The sequence below is a fragment of the Hyla sarda genome, chromosome 4, assembly GCF_029499605.1.
Source record: "Hyla sarda isolate aHylSar1 chromosome 4, aHylSar1.hap1, whole genome shotgun sequence".
Lineage (NCBI taxonomy): Eukaryota > Metazoa > Chordata > Amphibia > Anura > Hylidae > Hyla > Hyla sarda.
The window spans coordinates 137,513,461-137,536,161 of NC_079192.1; the positions used below are offsets into that span (position 1 = coordinate 137,513,461).

Here is a 22,701-nt window from a genome sequence, read left to right on the forward strand (position 1 = left end):
TCCGGTACTTATCAGCTGCTGTATTCTCCACGGGAAGTTCTTTTATTTTTGAATTTCTTTTCAGTCTCACCGCAGTGCTCTCTGCTGACACCTTTGTCTGTATCAGGAACTGTTCAGAGCAGGAGAGGTTTGCTATGGGGATTTGTCTGTAATCTGGACAGTTCCTGACATGGACAGAGGTGTCAGCAGAGAGCACTGTGGTCAGACTGAAAAAAACTCCAGAAAGAAATACAACTTCCTGTAGCATACAGCAGCTAATAAGTACTGGAAGGATACATTTTTTTATATAGAAGTAATTTATAAAACTTTTTGGCACCAGTTGATTTAAAAATAAATAAGTAAATAACCTTTTCTCCACTGGCGTATTCCTTTAATGGATTAGTGTGAATGTCTGTGCTATTCCTTCCAGAAAACCTTGACAGATACAACCTATGCCAATATGACACACATCGGGACCCATTCTTGTGCTTACGATAAATATACTCTGCTTAGTGTGAAACAAGCGTAACCTCATACGTGGTATGTTTGTTTTCTGATATAAATACAATAGCAGTACAACTAAGAGGTTGTTGTTAGAAGTGGCCTCTGCACATGGGGGGGGGTGCATTTATCAATGTTGGTGTTATAGATTTAAATCAACTGGTGCAAGAAAGTTATGCAGATTTGTAAATTACTTCTATATAAAAATCTTAATCCTTCCAGTACTTATCAACTGCTGTATAGTACAGAGAAAGTTCTTTTCTTTTTGAATTTCTTTTCTGTCTGTCCACGGTGCTCTCTGCTGACACCTCTGTGTATTTTAGGAACTGTCCAGAGTAGGAGCAAATCCCCATAGAAAACATATCCTTCTTGGACAGTTCCTGACATGGACAGAGGTGTCAACAGAGAGGACCGCGGACAGACAGAAAAGAGAGTATAAAACAGTATAAAAGCAATATAGAGTATAAAAAGCAACTAAACACAAACAAGGAGGAACAATCTTACATTAGATAGGGGAAGATCAGATAGAGTAGTATGTGCTTAGAACAAACTTTTAGCAGTTGTGGTTGATGAATCCACAGTAAGTGAATGTAAGCATGCCTGGGATAAACACAAACACACTCTAAGGTAAAAAGAAAAAAAATTGACCAAATGGACGAGTTGGTGTTTCTGTAGCAACACAGCAATGTAATGTATCTATCTATGACAGAGGCCACATGACATTGTATTATGCAGCTGTACAGACTTTGTGCTCTGCAGTACAGGCTCCATGCATATGGGTGTGTGCGCCAGTGCCCTGAAACATAGAAAGAAAACTTGAGAAACACTGACATCTAATGGTCAAAGGTGTAACAGCAGATTCACAGTTATAAAAAAATAGAAAGTTTTCCATAAAAAAAAATATTCAGACACAAATGAAAAGATTCATTAACAAAATACTCTCAAATTCTACTGGAAATTGTACCAAAGAGTAGAGTACATGGTATGAGACAAATGTATTGTTTGTTTTGGGCACATATGGGGGAGATTAATCAAAACCTTAGTAAAGGAAGAATGGTGCAGTTGCCCACAACAACTAAACAAATTGCTCCTTTAACTTTTTAAAAGGACTGAAATAAGCAATCCGGTTGGTTGCTATGGGAAACTGCTCCAGTTTTCCTCTACACAGGTTTTGATAAATATCCGCAATATTACTTCTTTCTTGACAGTTTTATAAGTGTCCACGGACAGGGGAATAACTCTAATGTTTTTGTATAAAGTGTATTGCTGTGGCTCTGGCACTGTATGGGGATTGTTGTGGTTGTCAGTTGTGAGGAGCTCTCTGGCTGTCACTATTATGGCTGTCACTATTATGGCTGTCACTATTATTGCAGACTATGTCTAGTTATGGAGGTCTATGACAGGCATTGTAATGAGAGATCTTTGGTTGGCACTATTATGGTGGGTTCTATGGCTGGTACTAGTTATATGTAGCTCTAAAACTTGCACAGTTATGTGGTGCCCTGTGGCTGACTCTATAATAGGAGCTCTATGTCTGGCACTGTTATGGGGTTTCTGTGGCTGGCACTGTTATTGGGGTTGTGTTCCTGGCACTGTTAAGGGGGCTCTATGTCTGGCACTGTTAAGGGGCTCTATGTCTGGCACTGTTATGGGGGTTCTGTGGCTGGCACTGTTAAGGGGCTCTATGTCTGGCACTGTTAAGGGGGCTCTATGTCTGGCACTGTTATGGGGGTTCTGTGGCTGGTACTGTTATGAGGGTTCTGTGGCTGGCACTGTTATGGGGGCTCTATGTTTGGCACTGTTATGTGGGTTCTGTGACTGGTACTGTTATGGGGGCTCTATGTTTGGCACTGTTATGTGGGTTCTGTGGCTGGCACTGTTATGGGGGCTCTATGTCTGGCACTGTTATATGGGGCTCTGTGTCTGGCAGTGTTATTTGGGGCCCTGTGGCTGACACCATAATAGGGGCTATATTTCTGGCACTGTTAATTGGGGCCCTGTGGCTGACACCATAATAGGGGCTATATGTCTGGCACTGTTAATTGGGGCTCTGTGGCTTGTCTATTTTTGATAAACTATCTTTTATATATTATTTTATATTACACACGAAAAATAATTTAGGTATTAAATAAAACTATTAGCAAGAGAAATGTAATGCTGAGGTAATTTATAACTATTTGTGTTACATTTTTTGTAGCTTGTCACATTTTGGAATGTCCAAACAGCAAAGCTCAAGAGGTCATCAATACAATAGGACAGGCATTTGAACTCCGTTTCAAACAGTTTTTGAAGAGTCCATCCCTCATAGAAGAGAGGTAATATGCAAGTTACAATAATATCAAACCTTTTTTTGTGGTATGTAGGTTAAAGCTTTACAGTGCATGGCTCAGGAACCACGTGTGGCTCTTCCATCCATCCATCTATCCATCCATCCATCTATCCATCCATCCATCCTACCAGCTGTTAGTGTGGTGAGCTTGTGGGGATGTAGGGTAGGAAGGGTGTAGCTGTGCAGTGATGAAAGGGTGTTGAATTAACCCTTAACTGTTGTGACGCCAGGGTGCGGGTTCTTCCTCTATATATGTATATCCTACCGCCACCCGTCCAAGGAACGATAGGGAGGAATAAAGGATTGTCCACAACCGGAGGTTTAGTAAACTGGGAATAACTTTACTGCAACTTCTTATGCAGGTTAACAGTAGTAACAGTAGTAACAGTCTTTACAGAGGACCAGACTTAAAGTTTCTCACAGTTGGTTGGGACCTTGTAGGGAATAAGCTCTGACGCTTGCTTTACGCTCTTCCGCTGAATTTAGGGTTTGGTTTTAGGTTCAGTAGTCACGTAAATTTAGGATTGAGTTTAGCTGAACTCACGGTTTTGTATTCAGCTGAAGTTAGCAGGCTTCAGGCCTAGATTTGTCTTGTAGCTATATTAGCAGGTCTGCTCGCTTTCAGATCCAGGATACAAGAGAGCAAAGATTGGATAACAGCGCCCTTATATGGCAAGGGGCAGACTCATAGCTTATTGGTTCCACCAACTGTCAGTCCTTTCACAAAGCATTGTGGTACATCATGTGACCCACTCACGTGACCTGAAAGGTCCTTAAGCTTGACCTAACAGCAGTGGTGTTGCTAGGGTTGGTGTCACTCGGTGTGGTAGAAAATGATGTCACCCCCATACCTACCCCCTCCCCCCAGTAAGTTTTTAGCCTGTTGTGACAGACACCACTGTTGTAGCGCATTGTGAGAAATTCCAGTATAATAATCAGATATACCAGTTGCCACAGAATGGGAAAGTGTTAAAGAAGTTTTCACCATTTAAATATACAGCTCCCAGAATTACTTAAAGGGGTACTCCACTGGAAAACATTTACTTTTATATCAACTGGTGCCAGAAAGTTAAACAGATTTTTAAATTACTTCTATTTAAAATCTTAATCCTTACAGTACTTATTAGCTGGTGTATGCTCCACAGGAAGTTGTGTAGTTCTTTCCAGTCTGACCACAGTGCTATTTGCTGACACCTCTGTCCATGTCAGGAACTGTCCAGAGCAGGATAGGTTTGCTATGGGGATTTGCTCCTACTATGGACAGTTCTTGACATGGACAGAGGTGTCAGCACAGAGCACTGTGGTCAGACAGAAAATAAATTAAAAAAGAAAATAACTTCCTGTGAATCGCTTATACAGCAGCTAATAAGTACTGGAAGGATTAAGATTTTTAAATAGAAGTAATTTACAAATCTGTTTAACTTTGTAGCACCAGTTGATTAAAAAAAATGTTTTCCAGTAGAGTACCCCTTTGAGCAGTGATGAGGTTATGCTGGGAGTTGTAGTTTCACTGACCTAACTGTAGAACTGACAAGCGACTACAGCTCTGATAGGACATAGAGAGGAGAATGTACAATGATATCAGTTACTACGGTGACGTCTTCTCTATAGTCTTTCCTTATCCAATTCAGATGGTACATACCGCCAGGACTTGTTCTAGCTAAAACTTCTCTCTGCAGAATGTGACGCCCAGATAGCTCCTCACTATGTCAGCGCATTCTCATCCTCTATATGAAAACAATTATTATTATAAACCTGCCAGACACTGTATCCTCTAAATATAATACTACTATACACTATACTCTTTGATTATAAACCTTCCATACACCGTACCCACTGAATATAATACTACCACACACTGTACATTCTGAATATAATACCAACACATACTGTACACTCTGAATATAAATCTGCCACATACTGTACCCCTGAATATAATACCACCACACACTGTACCCACTGAATATAATACTACCACATACTGTACCCTCTGAATATAATACTACCACATACTGTACCCTCTGAATATAATACTACCACCCACTGCGCCCTCTGAATATAATACTACCACACACTGTGCCCTCTGAACATAAATCTGCCACATACTGTACCCTCTGAATATAAATCTGCCACATACTGTACCCCTGAATATAATACCACCCCACACTGTACCCACTGAATATAATACTACCACATACTGTACCCTCTGAATATAATATTACCACCCACTGCGCCCTCTGAATATAATACTACCACAAACTGCGCCCTCTGAATATAATACTACCACAAACGGACGGGCGCACCACACACACAGCGCAGGTGAAGGCGGGGGTGCTGACGGATGGGGGGCCGGTCGGGCACAGATGGGGAGGGATGGTGGTTGCTGCGGAGCGTCTTGGTGTCACCCCATTAGGTTGGTGTCACCCGGTGCGGGCCGCACCCGGGTCGCAACGCCACTGCCTAACAGTAGGCTTAGTAGTCATGTAACCTAAGGTCCTGGAAGTGCTATACATATATATAAATTATATACAAGTAATATACACCAAACACATAAAATTAAAGAAGGAAAAGGCGACAAGGGGTTATCCCACTAGAAGGATCCTACCGGTACGCAGGGACTCTGACTTTGGGGACTTACCACACTAGGTACAGTACAACGTACGGTACCGGGAGACCACATTAGCAACTGCAGATACTATAGTTATTAGTATCATCCGGGATTATGTATAGCATCAATCATGTCACCAGGGTCTGGTTGCTCCATTTGTTATTTTTTGTAATTATTTGTAATATTATAACACATTCAGCAATGTCAATGTAGTATTCTTCATACTAGCACATTGCATACGCTTTTACCACTTAATAAACATACAGAGCATAATTCTTAACCCCTTTTTTTACCTTAAGGACCCAGGCATTTTTTACCTTAAGGACCCAGACATTTTGTGCACATCTGACCACTGTCACTCTAATAACTCTGGGATGCTTTTACTTTTCATTCTGAGACTGTTTTTGCGTGACATATTCTACTTTATGTTAGTGGTAAAATTTCATCGATACTTGCATCATTTCTTGGTGAAAAATTCCAAAATTTTATGAAAAATTTGAAAACATTTTTAACTTTGAAACTCTCTGCTTATAAGGAAAATAGACATTCCAAATAAATGATATATTGATTCACATATACAATATGTCTACTTTATATTTCCATCATAAAGTTGACATGTTTTTACTTTTGGAAGACATCAGAGGGCTTCAAAGTTCAGCAGCAATTTTCAAATTTTTCATAACATTTTCTAAATCTGAATTTTTCAGGGACCAGTATAGTTTTGAAGTGGATTTGAAGGGCCTTAATATTAGAAATACCCCATAAATGACCCCATTATAAAAAAAAGTGTCACCCCTCAAAGTATTCAATATGACATTCAGAAAGTGTGTTAACCCTTTTGGTGTTTCACAGGAATAGCAGCAAAATGAAGGAGAAAATTCAAAATCTTAATTTTTACACTCGAATGTTCTTGTAGACCCAGTTTTTGAAATTTTACAAGGGGTAAAGGGAGGAACCCCCCCCAAAAGAAATGTGTAACTCAATGTCTCTTGAGTAAGGAAATAAATCATGTGTATGTAAAGTGTTCGGCGGGCGCAGTAGATGGCTCAGAAGGGAAGGAGCGACAATGGGATTTTGGAGAGTTTTTCTGAAATGGTTTTTGGGAGGCATGTCACATTTAGGAAGCTCCCATGGTGCCAGAGCAGCAAAAAAAACAAAAAAAACAAGATGACATACTATTTTGGAAACTACACCCCTTAAAGGGGTACTCCGCCCCTGGCATCTTATCCCCTATCCAAAGGATAGGGGATAAGACGTTAGATCGCCGCGGTCTCGCTGCTGGGGACCCCGGGGATCGCTGCTGCAGCACCACGCTATCATTACTGCACAGAGCGAGTTCGCTCTGCACGTAATGACGGGCGATACAGGGGCCGGAGCAGCGTGACGTCATGGCTCCGCCCCTCATGACATCACGGCCTGCCCCCTTAATGCAAGTCTATGGCAGGGGGCCACGCCCCCTCCCATAGACTTGTATTGATGGGGCGGGCCGTGACATCCTGAGGGGCGGAGCCGTGATGTAACGATGCTCTGGCCCCTGAATTGCCCGTCATTACGTGCAGAGCGATCTCGCTCTGCGCAGTAATGATAGCGGGGTGCTGCAGCAGCGATCCACGGGGTCCCCAGTAGCGGGACCCCGGCGATCTGACATCTTATCCCCTATCCTTTGGATAGGGGATAAGATGTCTAGGGGTGGAGTACCCCTTTAAGGAATGTAACAAGGGGTACAGTGAGCCTTAAAGGGGTTGTGCACTGCCCTGCAGTTTAGAGCTCCGCTCACAGCGTCCGGAAGTTCATTACTCCGAACGCTGTGTGCGGGCTTCCGTGTTCGCAGCCGCCGGGCGTGACGTCACGCCCCGCCCCTCGCGACGTCTCGCCTGCCCCCTCGTGATGTCTCGCCCGCCCCCTCAACGAAAGTCTATGCGAAGGGGGTGCGACCTCTGCCACGCCCTCTTCCCATAGACTTTGGTAGAGGGGGCGGGTGTGACATCACGAGGGGCCGGGCGTGACGTCACGCCCGGCGGCCGCGAACACGGAGGCCCGCACACAGCGTTCGGAGTAATGAACTTCCGGATGCTGTGAGCGGAGCTCCGAACTGCAGGGCAGCGCACAACCCCTTTAACACCCCACAGGTGTTTGACGACTTTTCGTTAAAGTCGGATGTGTAAATGAATTTTCCCCCAAATTTTACATTTTTACAAGGGCTAATAGGAGAAAATGCCCCCCAAAATTTGTAACCCCCATCTCTTCTGAGTATAGAAATACCCCATGTGTGGACGTCAAGTCCACTGCGGGCGAACTACAATGCTCAGAAGAGAAAGTCACATTTGGCTTTTGGAAAGCAAATTTAACTGAAATGGTTTTTAGGGGGCATGTCGCTTTTAGGAAGCCCTAATGGTGCCAGAACAGCAAACCACATGGCATACTATTTTGTAAACTAAACCCCTCAAGGAATGTAACAAGGGGTACAGTGAACCTTAATCTTAACCTTGACAAATTTCCGCTAAAGTTGTATGTGAAAATGAAAAATTAGTTTTTTTTTTCACTAAAATGCTGATGTTACCCCAAATTTTTCATTTTCACAAGGGGTAATAGTAGAAAAAGCCTCCCAAAATATGTGGATGTAAAGTGCTCTGCAGGTGAACTACAATGCTCAGAAGAGAAGGAGCGCCATTGAGCTTTTGGAGAGAGAATTTGGTTGAAATAGAAGTCAGGGGCCATGTGCGTTTACAAAGCCCCCCCGTGGTGCCAGAACAGTGGACCTCCCCACATGTGACCCCATTTTGGAAACTACACCCTTCACAGAATTTAATAAGGGGTGCAGTGAGAATTTACACCCCACTGGCGTTTTACAGGTCATTGGATCAGTGGGCTGTGCAAATTAAAAATGTAATTTTTCATTTTCATGAACCACTGTTCCAAAAATCTGTCAGACACCTGTGGGGTGTAAATGCTCACTGCACCCCTTATTAAATTCTGTGAGGGGTGTATTTTCCAAAATGGGGTCACATGTGGGGGGGGGGTTTCCATTGTTCTGGCACTATGGAGGCTTTGTAAACACACATGGCCTTCAATTTCGGACACATTCTCTCTCCAAAAGTCCAATGGCGCTCCTTCTCTTCTAAGCATTGTAGTTCACCCGCAGAGCACTTTACATCCACATATGGGGTATGTTCTTACTCAGAAGGGGCTACAAATTATGTGGGGCTTTTTTCCTATTATCCCTTGTGAAAATGAAAAATGTAGGGTAACACCAGCATTTTTGTGAAAATTTTTTTTTTTTCATTTTCACATCCAAAATTCGTCAAACACCTGTGGGGTGTTAAGGCTCACTATACAACTTTTTACATTCCGTGAGGGGTGTAGTTTCCAATATGGGGTCACATGTGGGAACCACTGTAAAATCAGCCACCTCTGTGCAAATCACCAATTTAGACCTAAAATATACATGATGTGCTCTCACTTCTGAGCCATGCTGTGTGCCTGCAGATCACTTTACACCCACACATGGGGTAGTTCCGTAATCAGGAGAAATTGCGGTACAACTTTTTTTCCTTTTACCGCTTGTGAAAATTAAAAGTATGGGGCAACACCAGCATGTTAGGGTAAAAAATTAAAAAAAATAACATGCTGGTGTAGACCCCAACTTTACCTTTTCATAAGGGGTAATAGGAGAAAAATACCCCCAAAATTTGTAACACAATTTCTCCCGAGTACGAAAATACCCCATATATGGCACTAAACTGTTGCCTTGAAATATGACAGGGCTCCAAAGCGAGAGAGCGCCATGCGCATTTGAGGCCTGTTTTGGGGATTTGCATCTGTTACCAAAATACCCTACGGCAGTGTTCCCCAAATGGAGTGTCTACAGCTGTTGCAAAACTCCCAGCATGCCTTAACAGTCAGTGGCTGTCCGACAATACTGGGAGTTGTTGTTTTTCAACAGCTGGAGGCTCCGTTTTGAAAACAGGGCCGTACAAGACTTTTTTTTTTTTATTGGGGGGGGGGGGGGGACGGACGGACTGTGTTAGGGTATATGTACTGTTTTACTTTTTATTTTGTGTAGTGTAGTGTAGGGGTTTTCTTATTCCATGAGTGGTTATGTTATGGGGAAAAATATAAAATAATATAATTGGTTTGTCATCTTTATTTTTTTCTTTTTCTTTTTTTTTTATTCCCCATGGATGGCCACGACCATATACATGCGTTGCAGCCACAGCACACCTAAATGACCCCCTCTAATATAAGCTATATTAGACAGCTACAATAAAACTACTTTCTCCTGTAACATGGCAACAAAGAGCCATAAAAAAAGTCAGTCCTTAACAAACTGATCAATTGGAATTCGTACCCATCCAAATAGATGTTCCCTGGCCCATAACACCCTTCTCAAGAGAGATAGTGAAATAGCCATTTCAGTGTTTAAAGAGTACCTGTCATCAAACCATATTTTCTAAACTAACTCAGATTATATTCCCTAACTACTCCTAACACCCCTCCTGCCCTTTTTTCTCAGCTTTAAAAAACTCTGTATCATATCTTTCCCCTTGCTCACATTGTGTGAGCTCTCAGTAGGAGAAAGTGGGCGTTCCCCAGCAGGTGTGACATCACTGAAGCCTGTGAGAGCTGTGGCTCGCCATGCACTTCACGTACTTCTTGAATTTGGTCTCCTGCCAGGCCGGAAGGAGACCAAACTGTTTAACTTGCACAGGGAATAGAACAGAGCCACCTAGTTGCCGTTTTTTCAATCACATTAAAAATATAAAGGTTGAGAATTTTAATAGCAAGTAAAGAGCAAACTGTCTTATAATTACATAAGGAATAATATGTTAAGAGTTTAGTTTGGTGACAGGCACTCTTTAACACCCCCCCCCCCCACTCCATTTGTAAAGTTATTACTGTATATATTGTGTAGTCAGTTACAAGAGAAATTCTCCCCCTTAGTAGTGGTGGGGACATACCGAGCACGGGAGTCGTCAGTTCCTGAAGCTGATATGCTGAAATCCGGAAAAATCTGAAAGACTCTGACAAAGAACAAAGAGAGTCAGAGCATCTACAAAATGTATAGTTTTGTTCGATGTTCCTGGTATACGGTGATTCATGCCTACCAAAAGTGATCCATTAAAGGACAGACAGTGAGCCGGCAACAGATTCATGAGCACCCAAGACTTATTTATACATGTGGGTATAGACAGCTAGCATGTGTGGTCCAATATACTATTAGCAACTATTGAACAAATTGCTGAAAAAGTTAATGCTTGCTATGACAGAAGGTGTCCGAACACATATTGCACCATAGATTACTATGTATGGGGCTGCAGAGCTGGTCATATGCCATAAGGGTGTTTAATGGGCATGTGAGCATCATAACTGGACTGAGGCAATAGAAAAAAGTGATCTGATTAATCACTTTTTTAACATCGTGGCTGGTTGTGACACTTACCTGGGAAGAGATGGCACCAGCATGCAGTATGGGAGAAAGGGAAGCTGCTTGAGGCAATGTTCTGCTGGGAAATCTTGAATCCTGGCATTCATGTGGATTTTACTGTGACATGTACTACGGTACTTACCTATATGATTACACCCCTTCAATTACACCCCTACATGGCAGTGGTGTTGACTTGGCCACGAAACCTTCAGATCTCAAACCAATTAAAGATATGTGGAATGTGCTTGAAAATCAAATCTGATCTATGGAGACTGCACCTCATAACATACAGATCTTTTAGTAATGTCTTCGTGCCAGATACCCCATGACTCCTTCAGAGATCTTGTAGAGTCCATGCCTTGAACTTATGTTTTTCATTTCAAGAAAATCTATAAATTCTTTAGAAATAAATTGTATTTACAAGCATTTAGGTGCAGATCACCATTTTTTTCCCAAGGTTAAAAACAATATTTTTAAAGTTTGGGGAAAAAATAACATTATACCATAGTTTTCATGTATGACTGTTACATTTTTCACATATTTCATGAAAGCAAATTAACAGTATAACCTATATCAGTATTGTAACAAATTGAAAACATCCACAAGTTAAGAGAAAGGAAATGGTCTTTCTCCCCTTGCGGTTCTAGGAAATGAAGTACAGACGTTTCCGCTGAGTGCTTCTCTGAGAGGTTTCAGAGCCTTTGCCAATTAAAATAAGCCATGTTTTCATTTTATCACATAAAAAAGACTTTATCTTCCAAGGAGAATAGTGGAGAAACTGAGAAATCCTCGGAGACTACAGTATGCTGTAATGGAAGATGATAAGAGGTTTACATGAAACATTCCAGATGTGGCAATTAACAAAAAAATGACATTGACATCGTAACCCGGGAAGAAAATATGTGATAAAATAATATATAAATGTAATGGTAAAAGAGCAAACCGCCAGCAGTGATCTCCGCTGATCAAATGCATTCTCTATAACAATATTTTTCATACTTTCTCCCAACGTCACTGAAATCCATTTACCTCCCAACGTCTTTCTAGACAGGTCTTCAACCTCTTTGTTGTAGGCCACTATCTTATCCGTTGTAAAAGAAAACTATTTTATCTAGATGCTTTCCATCAAAATTTCAGGAATTGTTCTGTTGTAAACTGACTATTAAACCTCAACTATCTGTTTAGCTATCTTTAGCATTTAGTAGTTTAACTACAATGAATTCCAATGATGCAGAGACACGTTCTTCTGGTCCCATGTGTATGCATTACTAGCTTGTGGACATTTTATAGAACACAGCAAAAGCAAAGTTCCTTAAATCTGCATGGAGCATTGCTAATACACTGCAGAATGTTGAGACATGTAATGCTCTCTTAGGATAAGTTCACAAAGAGTTTTTTCACTACATTAACTGTATGGTCTGGATAAACTTGCAGTACATATCCATAATGCCCTATAATTTTGTATACTTTTGGTACCAAGATAATAATAGGAGCCAATGGGTGATATTTGCTATTTTATGCCTGTACAGTGAAATACATTGGAGGCTTCCATGTAAAGCATATCTCTTGATATATACCACGCCTTGCAAATGCAGTGTGAACAGAGCCTTACCTACAGTTGTGGCCACAAATTTTGAGACTTACACAAATTGTGCTGCTTCAATGTTTTTAGATCTTTTAGTCAGATTTTTTGATGGTATACTGAAGTACATTATAAACTTTTGTTGACAAATACATCAAGTTTATCCCCTAGAGGACATGCCATGTACATGTACGTCACTGTGACCTTGTACCCCCTCGACAGCCGCAGCGGCTGTCCCCACATCGGGGAACTAATAATATGTTCTCCCCGTCCTCCTGTGAGTCGCTGGTGCTTTAAATGAATGAGATGCGGGATGCCGGCGCTTTAAATGAATGACATGCTGGCCGCCGGCGCTTTAAATTATTAAGTTGTGGGCTGCGGCGCTTTAAAGGATTAGGTTTCGGGCCGCGGCGCTTTAAATGAACGAGTTGTGGGCCACCGACACTTTAAATGATTAAGTTGCGGGCCGCGGCACTGGAAATGATTACGTTGCGAGCCGGAAGCTGTCACATCCCTCTGCAAGCGCTAAAAGCCTGGCTTTTAGCGCTTGCAGGGGGAGGTGACAGATTCCGGCTCACAACTTAGTCATTTCCAGCGCTGGCGGCCCGCAACTCGTTCATTTAAAGTGCCGCGTCCCGCGACGTAATCATTTAAAGCGCCAGCGGCCTGCAACTTGTTCATTTAAAGCGCCGCGGCCTGCAACTTAATCATTTAAAGCGACAGCGGCCCGCAACTTGTTCATTTAAAGCACGGTGGTCTGCAACTCGTTCATTTAAAGTGCCGCGGCCTTTAAATGAATGAGGGGGGGGTAGAGAATCAGATTAGTTCGGAGGGGGGGGGGGAATACCATTAAATACCGTGGAACCGCCAAAACTTACAAAAATACCATGTAATGCATTTTTGGTCATACCGCCCAGCACTAATACAAATGGATCACAGATAACACTGTTCAGGGTCACAGCCACACCCCCTCATGATGTCAAGTCACACCCCCTCAATGCAAATGTGGTGTCCCGGTACAGGACCTTGTCTTGTTCCTATCCTAAGTCCCCTCAGGAAGAGTCCCTACAGTCCATAGGGCTCTCCTGCAGGACTCCCCCCCCCCCCTTTCTTATCAGCTACACCTTATATGAATGCATTGTAAATGTATTGTACATATTGTCTATTCTATATAAAGTTGTACAAATGTATAGGACCTTCCTGGGTCATGTAATACTGTCATGTGATGTACCCAGAGTTCCCTGGGTTCAGGCCCTACAGGCTTGGCAACCAATGGGCTGTAGTCCAGCCTCCTTAGTATATAAGGGGCTGTAGTCTCTAAATTCGCTCACTTCTCTCTTGGTTCCTGCTCCTCATCATGTACATAACAGCATATACTGCACAATTGTAACTAGGCCAAAGCCTAAGGAACCTGCAGCCACTAAAAAGTTACCAAGCTCTATCTACAATTCCTAGTGACTACTATTCAACTCAAGCATATAATTAGTAGCACAGTGGCCTGCATCAATCTCAGTACTACAAGTCCAAGCAAGCCTGCGAGGTATCCTGCATCCCTGTTGCCTCTAGAGAAACTGCATAATTGTAAAGACTGTTCCATAAGGAGTTTAAGTAAAAGTTCCAGTTATCTCGTAATTCCTGCTGTGGACATTCCATTATTTCCTGCCGTTTTTGGGCCGGTTGTCCGCAGGGCCTTCTACAGAAAACAACCGCACCCTGGCATCACGACAAATAAAGGGTTAATAACACTTTCCCCACAGGGTAAATACCACCGGACCCTGTTACACCGTTGCAACACCCCAGACACCACACAAGTATATGGGAGGCACATGGTACTGACGTCACGAGCCTCAGGCGCTGCATTGCTAGTTATCCGGCACTGAGCAAAGTTCGCTCCATGCACCGGATGACTGGGGTGCCACAACAGAGATCACGGAGGTCCCAGCGGCGGGACCCCCACGATCAGACATCTTATTCCCTATCCTTTGGATAGGGGATAAGATGTCTAGGGGCAGAGTACCCCATTAAGGGGTTGTGCAAAGACTCAATATTTACTCTGTTGACCCTTCTTTTTTAAGACTTTAGCAATGTACCCTGGTATGCTGTATATCAGCTTCTGGGCCAAATCCTGACTGATAATAACCCATTCTTACCTATTCAGTGCTTGGAGTTTATAGAAATTTCTTTGTTTTTTGCTTTTTGAGGATTAAGCAAACGTTCCCAATGGGATTGAGATCTGGGGAGTTTCCTGGACATGGACCCAGAACTTCAATGTTTTGCTTACTGAACCTTGTAGTTACCACTTTTACCTTATGTCATGCTGGAAATAGCATTGTTCTTCACTAAATTGCTCCTGGATCATTGAGAGGAGTAGCCTTGGAGGATGTCATCATGTGTGTAACTGCATGTATGAAGCTTTATTGCATAATTTAGGTATACAATGTTTTATAATTAACCTTTTGCAAAGTGTATATGGATGTTGCCTTTTTGTCATGCATTACTGTATAGGAATACTGATATGGTTGTGTGTATATTTTATGTTTAGTGAAGTATTAAGCACTAATAATGTAGTGGAGAAAACAGAAAGAAAAGAAGGCCATGGATACTATAATGAGGTGCCAGGAAAAGAGCCCCCTGTTGGTGGTTTACTTGACAGAAGAATAAAAGTGGAAATCACAAGCTCAAGACCTGGTGGTGATAAGAATGACCCTAAAGTAGGTCCAATAAAATTTAAGCAAAGTTTTAATTTATATTTTACTTGTTTGTATGTATATATAGGTTCTATGATGCTGTTAACAGGGTTGTCCAGGATTAAAATGCATATATACATGTACCTCTGCATATATCGGCCCTAAGTATCTACCAGCAGCACGTTTTCCAGTTCTCTAAGTGGAAACATGAATTCACATTCACATTTGTCATCGTTGCTTTGGTAAGCGAGTTCTGTAGGCATTTTTTTCTTGCTTTGGTTTTGCTTATGTGTAACATATTTAACTATCAAAGGAGGTTCTTAAATTTGTCTTACATAAGCAAAAGACAATAAATCACTTTTAAATAGCATTTTTTTAGCACACATAAGCAAAAATCAATAAATGACTTTAGAACAACAATTTGTAATCCCACCTCAAGTCGCAGCTGTGAAAAAAATGTGTGAATATATATATATATATATATATATATATTTATTTATAAAATGTCTGTGTTTATAAAATATTTTTTTTACCACTTTCACCCCTAAATGTACTAACCCATTTTTTTTCTTTTCATTTCAGATCCGTGTATCCTGTGGACTACTTCAGATTCGGTGGACTACGATGACCAGCATTTTTTTGTTTAATATTAATAAAATGGTTACCGAGGGCTTGTGGGGGAATGTTTTTTTTTTTTTTAAATAAAAGTTTTATAAATGTGTTTTTTTTTAATTTACAGGCTTAGTAGTGGAAGCCGTCTTATTGATGGAATCCATTACTAATCCGGGCTTGGCGTTAGCCCCAAAAACAGCTAGCGCTAACCCCCAATTATTTCCCCGGTACCCACCACCACAAGGGTGCTGGGAAGAGTCGGTACCAACAGGCCTGTAGCATCAAAAATGGTGCTCCTGGGCCTTGGCGGTAACAGGCTGGCATTATTTAAGGTGGGGAGGGTCAGTAACAATGGTCCTCGCCCACCCTGGAAACATCAGGCTGTTGCTGCTTGGTTGGTATCTGGCTGAGAACAAAAATAGGGGGGACCTCACAAGTTTTTTCATAAATAATAAAATATTTTAAAAAACAAAAAAACGCATAGGGTTCCCCCTATTTTCATTCTCAGCCAGATACCAACTAAGCAGTAACAGCCTGATGTTACCAGGGTGGGTGAGGACCATTGTTAAAGGCCCTCCCCAGCCTAAATAATGCCAGCCTGTTACCACCTAGGCCCAGGAGCGCCATATTTGACACTCCGCCCTGTTGGTACCGGCTGTTCCCGGCACCCCTGGGGTGGTGGGTACCGGGGTAATAATTGGGGGTTAGCGCTAACTGTTTTTGTGGCTAACGATAAGTCCCGGCTTAGTAATGGATTCCGTCTATACGACAGCTTTCACTACTAAGCCTATCAATTAAATTAAAAAAATTTAAAAAACACAACACATTTAAAACAACTTTTATTTAAAAAAAAAAAAAAAACACCCCCCACAAGCCATTGTTAACCATTTTATTAACATAAAAATAAAAAATAAATGGTCATTGTAGTAGTCCACCGAATCTGAAGAAGTCCACGGATACATGGATCTGAAATGAGAGGAAAAAAACACTGAAAATAGGTTAGTACATTTATTGTCACTCGCCTGCACCTTTTACAACTCCCAGCATGTCCTCACTGTAAGGGCAAGCTGGGAGTTGTAGTCTGCAGGCTGGTCAGGCAAGTCAGGGAAGCCTTTTACCCGCTCACACATCTCCTGCCGCCTGTGTCACACGACTACAACTCCCAGCATGCCCTTGCAGTAAGGACATGCTGGGAGTTGTAGTGGTGCAGGGCCGGCGGAAGATGTGCGGACGGGTGACAAGCTTAATGAAATAATGTCTGCCATAAATTTTATGTCTTCATTTATGTATATTTGGTGTGTGTTTTTTTTAATCATAGGTGGGTTGTCCCAAAAGTGCCAACATATATGAAAACTGCTTAGAGAACCAGAAGACAGTAGGTATGAGGTGTTTATTATATTTTATACTATATTGCTCACTCTCTGGCCCTACTTGTCCAATATATAAGATTTCTTGTTTTCTTATTTTTTTCTTTTTGAGAAGCCTATAGATTAAAAAACATTTTTTCTTTCAGAACTGGCTCCAGAAAGTTAAACAGATTTGTAAATTACTTCTATTAAAAAATCTTAACCCTACCAGTATTTATCAGCTGCTGAAGTTGAGTTGTTCTTTTCTTTCTGACAACAGTGTTCTCTGCTGACACCTCTGTATGTCTCAGGAACTGTCCAGAGCAGGAGAGGCTTGCTATGGAGATTTGCTCCTACTCTGGACAGTTCCTGAGACAGACAGAGGTGTCAGAAGAGAGAACTGTTGTCAGACCGAAAAGAACAACTCAACTTCAGCAGCTGATAAGTACTGATAGTATAAAAAATTATAGAAGTAATTTACAAATCTGTTAAAATTTCTGGAGCCAGTTAATATGAAAAAATAGTTTTTCACTGGAGTACACCTTTAATGTCTTTAAAAATGCCTAAATCATGTTGCATTTTTTAACCTATGAACCTAAAAAATACATTAAATCTATGTTTGGACATCATTGTTTGAACTTCATTTTGAGGCTGAAAAACAGCCACTATTTGCAACCGATTTTTGGGCTGCCATTTTCATTGGCTATTTATGGGCCAAAAATTCAAACAAAAATACAAGTTATATAAGGTTTTTGCCCATAAACGCCAGAAAAAAAGGTTCAAATTAGGAACTTAAAAATAATACATATGTGAGCATACAGCTGCTACAGCTGGTATGTGTAAACGACCCTAAGACAATGGAATTTAAAGGGTAACTGACAGGCTGTTCACCTGCACTAAGCCCAATATACTGGGTTATAGTATGTGTGACCAGCATTAAAAAGAGTGGTCACTTTCTTTAAATGGTGGAGTGCTGCTGTGCGCAATGTTATGCTCCCCTGCCTCCTCAGAATCCAGCGTTCTGCCTAGCCTTTGTAATGCATGTGTCCGATGTAGCTAGGCAGCCCTGCGCTCACTAGCAGGCAGGCTCTCACATCCTAGTGACGTGAGAGAGAGATATTTGCATATACATCACAGGGGTGGGCAGAGCGGGGAATATTGAGGAGGCAAGCAAGCCGGCTCCCCGCCTCCATTCACACAGCAGCGAAATAGTAAGGGGGAGATGAAACAGGCCTAACTCTGCAAATATTCAAAAACTAAAGTAAGTGACAACGCTTTTTAAAGGGGTTATCTAGGAATAAAAAAACAGAGGTAATTTCTTTCATAAACAGCTCCACGTCTGTCCCCAGGTTGTGTCAGGTATTACAACTTGGCTCTATTCACTTTAATGGAACTGAGCTGCAGAACCACACTCAACCTAGAGACAGACAGGGAGCGTTTTTAAAAGAAATAAGCTCTGTTTTTCTATTCCTGGATAACCCCTTTAATACTGTTTAACCGCACTATAACCCATTATATTGGGTTTAGTGCAGGTGAACAGCCTGTCAGTTTCCCTTTAAGATCAGTTTTACTTTAAAGTGTAAGGATAAGTTCACATCTGAGTCAAAGCTCCGTTGGGGAGTTCATTACAGAGTCAAAGTATGGAGCTGGATCATCCGTCGCAAAACAGGCACCAACTGGTCCCATTGACTTTGAATGTGGTCTGTCTGGTTTCCGTCTCCGTTGTTTTGAGTTAAGTGGAGAAAAACACTGATGTGAACTTAGCCTAACAATGTGCCATTGATAATACTGGTCTCTAAAAGGAAAATGTGCTTTGGACTCTCTTAGGTACCAGGGCCGTGGTGCGACTGCTGCCTCTGCACCCCCTATAGTTACACTCCTTGTAATCTCCTATCAAAAACATTGAAATAGAGACAGTTTGGTAAACAGAGCCTTACATTTACCAAATTAGAAACTAAAAATCCTAATGAAGATTGTATGTAGATTTTCAGAATGATCTGGCACTATTCTCCTTATCCAACCTCTAGAAGAATAATAGGCAAAATAACAGTTTAGTCAATAACCTCCCTTTTTTTTCCTGCTAATAATGTACATTTATAATCTTTCATTGGGAAGGAGCATGGCACCAGATCAGCTGCACCGACTTCCTCTATATGCTTCCATATGTTTCATATAGTCTTTATATGATAGTATTTCACATAAAGGTATGCAATTACCTTATTTTAGTTACTAATGAAATAAAACCAAAATCTTGTATGTTCAGGTCTAACTGCTCAGAACGAACACATGCAAGATATTCTGTGTGACAGAGACATTTTGGATGATCCATGTTATATGAACACAGTGCCAAAAACTGAAAATCAAGATAAAATTCAGATTTCCGGGAAAACTTGTGTAAAATCAAGTATGCAAAAAGTGCTTAAGTTTGCTTTTCTATTTCTGATTTTTTTTTTTTTACATTGTGTCATGCCTTATATAAATATTTAGTGAGGTTTTATTACCTATAACACTAACTGACCTTTAATCATAGCTTACAAGGTATTTCAGAAAGGTTACATACTCTTTTTTCTGCCTGTTATTCAGTAGTTAAATAATGCAAGCTACATCGTGTAATGTACAACATGCCTCCTACCAGCCATTGCAGCATCAGAGAATAGCAGAACTTCTATTGGTTGCTCATCTCAAAGAAGATACTAGTCAGTGCTACATTATATTGTGATATTATTGCATAAAGTTAAAAGGTCAAACAACCAAAGTCACTGTGTAGCCTAGCTTCATATTTATGAGCTGTGTGCATGAGCTTATTATTAGGACTTGTGCATGGAACTCACTGAGCGTTGTACGACGGCCTCGGTGACTGTACTGCCTAGCTTGGACTGCACCACTCAATGCTTTATCTGTAGACCTGGTGGGAGTTCAACTTTAAATGGTCACTGTCAGATCACCAAAAAAATTAAATGTTGTCACTGATGAAAATTGAAGACCTTTTGTAAGACCTTTTGATAATATTTTTAAATATTTAATATAGAAAACAGCACCTGAAAATACCGCCACTAGGGGTCCCCATACCTACTGGGACACAAACCAGTCCTGCATCAGCAGACACACCAATCGCCTCCACCCACCACAAGGGAGGGACATGCCCCCTCCACTGAGAGGATTTCTAACATTATGAGCTAATGAAAAGAGGTATAAATATAGGTGATAGAGGCATAAAAATTAGACATACAGGGTCAGAATGAGTAAAAAGTGTCTGATACAGCTCACTGTTTGTTTAAGGAATCGTTCATCCCAGGCAGGTCTAATGTTTGTAGGTGCATGGAACAACCAAACACAGCCCCCCATGCTGAATGATAAACACAAGCGGGCCGGAAGAAAGTAATACTGTCAGGAAAAGGATCCAGCACACCAACTGAGGTAAAAATCTATTTAGTCCATAACATACAAAAGTTATCCACGCGGATGTCAATATTAAAAACACTGACGCGTTTCGTTAACCTTTTTCAAGGTGCATTGAAACACTTTAGGGAGGTTGCCTCCATGCAAGTAGTGGTAATAGAGCGAGTATATAAACCAAAGCGAGGTGGGGACTTGATTAAAAAATAAAAAAAACTCCATGCAAGGGAGGCATACTGGATCCTAAAATTACAGACACGAATTCCCGAAGGTCTTAATTATTGCAGTGATTTTATGTATTTCTATTCAGGTTTGAAAAAAACTTGGAAGAAAATATAAATTTTCTCAATAAATGTGCGGGCAAACACCTATTTTCTTTGTAAAATTTGTTGTAAAATGTTCTGAATATTTTGGATGCATAATATATAAATATGAATAAATAACCTAATTAATAGGTATCATGCTATAAGTCCATGATCATGATACCTATTAGGTTATTTATTTATATTTATGTACATATCTTTTGACTTTGTATGTGGTTCTATGTCATGCATTAGGTTACTGATCATTTAGGGTTAAACAGGGTTTATGTGTTCACGCAGGTGGTTTAAAGGGGTATTCCAGGAAAAAACTTTTTTTTATATATCAACTGGCTTCAGAAAGTTAAACAGATTTGTAAATTACTTCTATTAAATAAATCTTAATCCTTTCAGTACTGAAGTTAAGGTTGTTCTTTTCTGTCTAAGTGCTAGCTGATGACACCTGTCTCAGGAAACGCCCAGTTTAGAAGAGGTTTGCTATGGGGATTTGCTTCTAAACCAGGCGTTTCCCGAGACACGTGTCATCAGAGAGCACTTAGACAGAAAAGAACAACCTTAACTTCAGAAGCTAATAAGTACTGAAAGGATGAAGATTTTTTAATAGAAGTAATTTACAAATCTGTTTAACTTTCCGGAGCCAGTTGATATATATAAAAAAAGTTTTTTCCTGGAATACCCCTTTAATGATCAGAAGTAGTTCCCCCCCCCAGAAAGTGTATTTATTCATAGCTTTAGGTAAAAGCAACAAAGCACCTTGAAAAAGGTTAACAAAACGTGTCAGTGTTTTTAATATTGAAATCCGCAAGGATAACTTTTATATGTTATGGATTAAATAGATTTTTTTAAATCTTAGTTGGAGTGTCAGATCCTTTTCCTGATGGGATTACTTCCTGAGCAACATTTTTTTTTTGGGGGGGGGGGATGCTTTAAATTGATTAATACCCAATTATAATTTTTTTCAATGGTTGAGCATCTCATGTCACACATATAGAGCAATTGGGCTGATTATACTGATTAAGTTAAACTCCAATGTAAGTTTATGCATCAATATTAGAAATATACAAATTGTTTTTTTTTTTTCCATTTTGATAGAAATTCAAAATCCTGGGGAGCTTTGTCAGACTAGCAAAATGCTCATCAGCAGCTCCATGCAGAGAGAAGTATGGTATCACGGCAAGATGAATCGAAAGCTTGCAGAAAGCTTACTTATTCATGACGGAGACTTTTTAGTCCGAGAAAGCACAACATCAATTGGTCAATATGTACTGAGCGGACTTCATGGTGGACACCCAAAACATCTCCTGCTGGTGGATCCAGAGGGAAAAGTAGGTGTTCGCTTGGTTTTGTTTTCAATCTTTTATTCTGTTTCCATAAAGGGACAGTGGACATTATGTCAAACAGAATTCTTTTAAAATGTGTCCTGCACTAGTTTCTGCTCTTGCAAAGATAATGCATGCTGAATTTAACATGGCTGCCCCCTGCTGTGATCAGCAAAACGCTCCATTTACAGTAAAAGGCTGGGTTTCCATCTAATATTTTGGTCAGTATTTGGTTCTCATTTTTTGGTCAGTAAAACCAACACAGACAAAAACCGTAATGAATAAATATTCACCTGTTGTTGTGTTTTGGACCCACTTTTGGCTAAAAAGACTGAACAGTAAGGATAGGAAAACCAGCCCCCTCAATGCAAGTCTATGGGAGGGGGTGTGATGGCTGTCACGCCCCCTCCCATAGACTTGCATTGAGGGGGTGGGGCGTGACATCATGAGGGGCGGGGCTATGACATCACGAGCTCCCGACTCCAGCGTTCGGAACGGTGAGCAGCACAGTACCCCTTTAACAATGACCTCAAGTAAATAAGTAGATGTTTAGAAATATTGTTATTTCTGACAAAATGTCAGTGTGATCGAAGCATG

General features: G+C 40.9%; 1 protein-coding gene across 3 annotated transcripts in view; it reads left to right on the forward strand.

Annotated features, from left to right (window-relative positions):
- The window catches only part of SHC4 (SHC adaptor protein 4), a 98,892-nt gene that overhangs the window by 75,649 nt on the left and 542 nt on the right, over positions 1-22,701 (forward strand). Inside the window, exons 7-11 of one of the 3 annotated variants that reach the window (XM_056572260.1) lie at positions 2,678-2,795; positions 14,967-15,135; positions 17,042-17,102; positions 19,333-19,473; positions 21,878-22,110. In XM_056572260.1, coding sequence (XP_056428235.1) covers positions 2,678-2,795; positions 14,967-15,135; positions 17,042-17,102; positions 19,333-19,473; positions 21,878-22,110 — 722 coding nt within the window. Of the gene's footprint in view, positions 1-2,677; positions 2,796-14,966; positions 15,136-17,041; positions 17,103-19,332; positions 19,485-21,877; positions 22,111-22,701 lie in introns of those variants that run through there. The other 2 variants (XM_056572263.1, XM_056572261.1) reach the window with 2 other exon arrangements.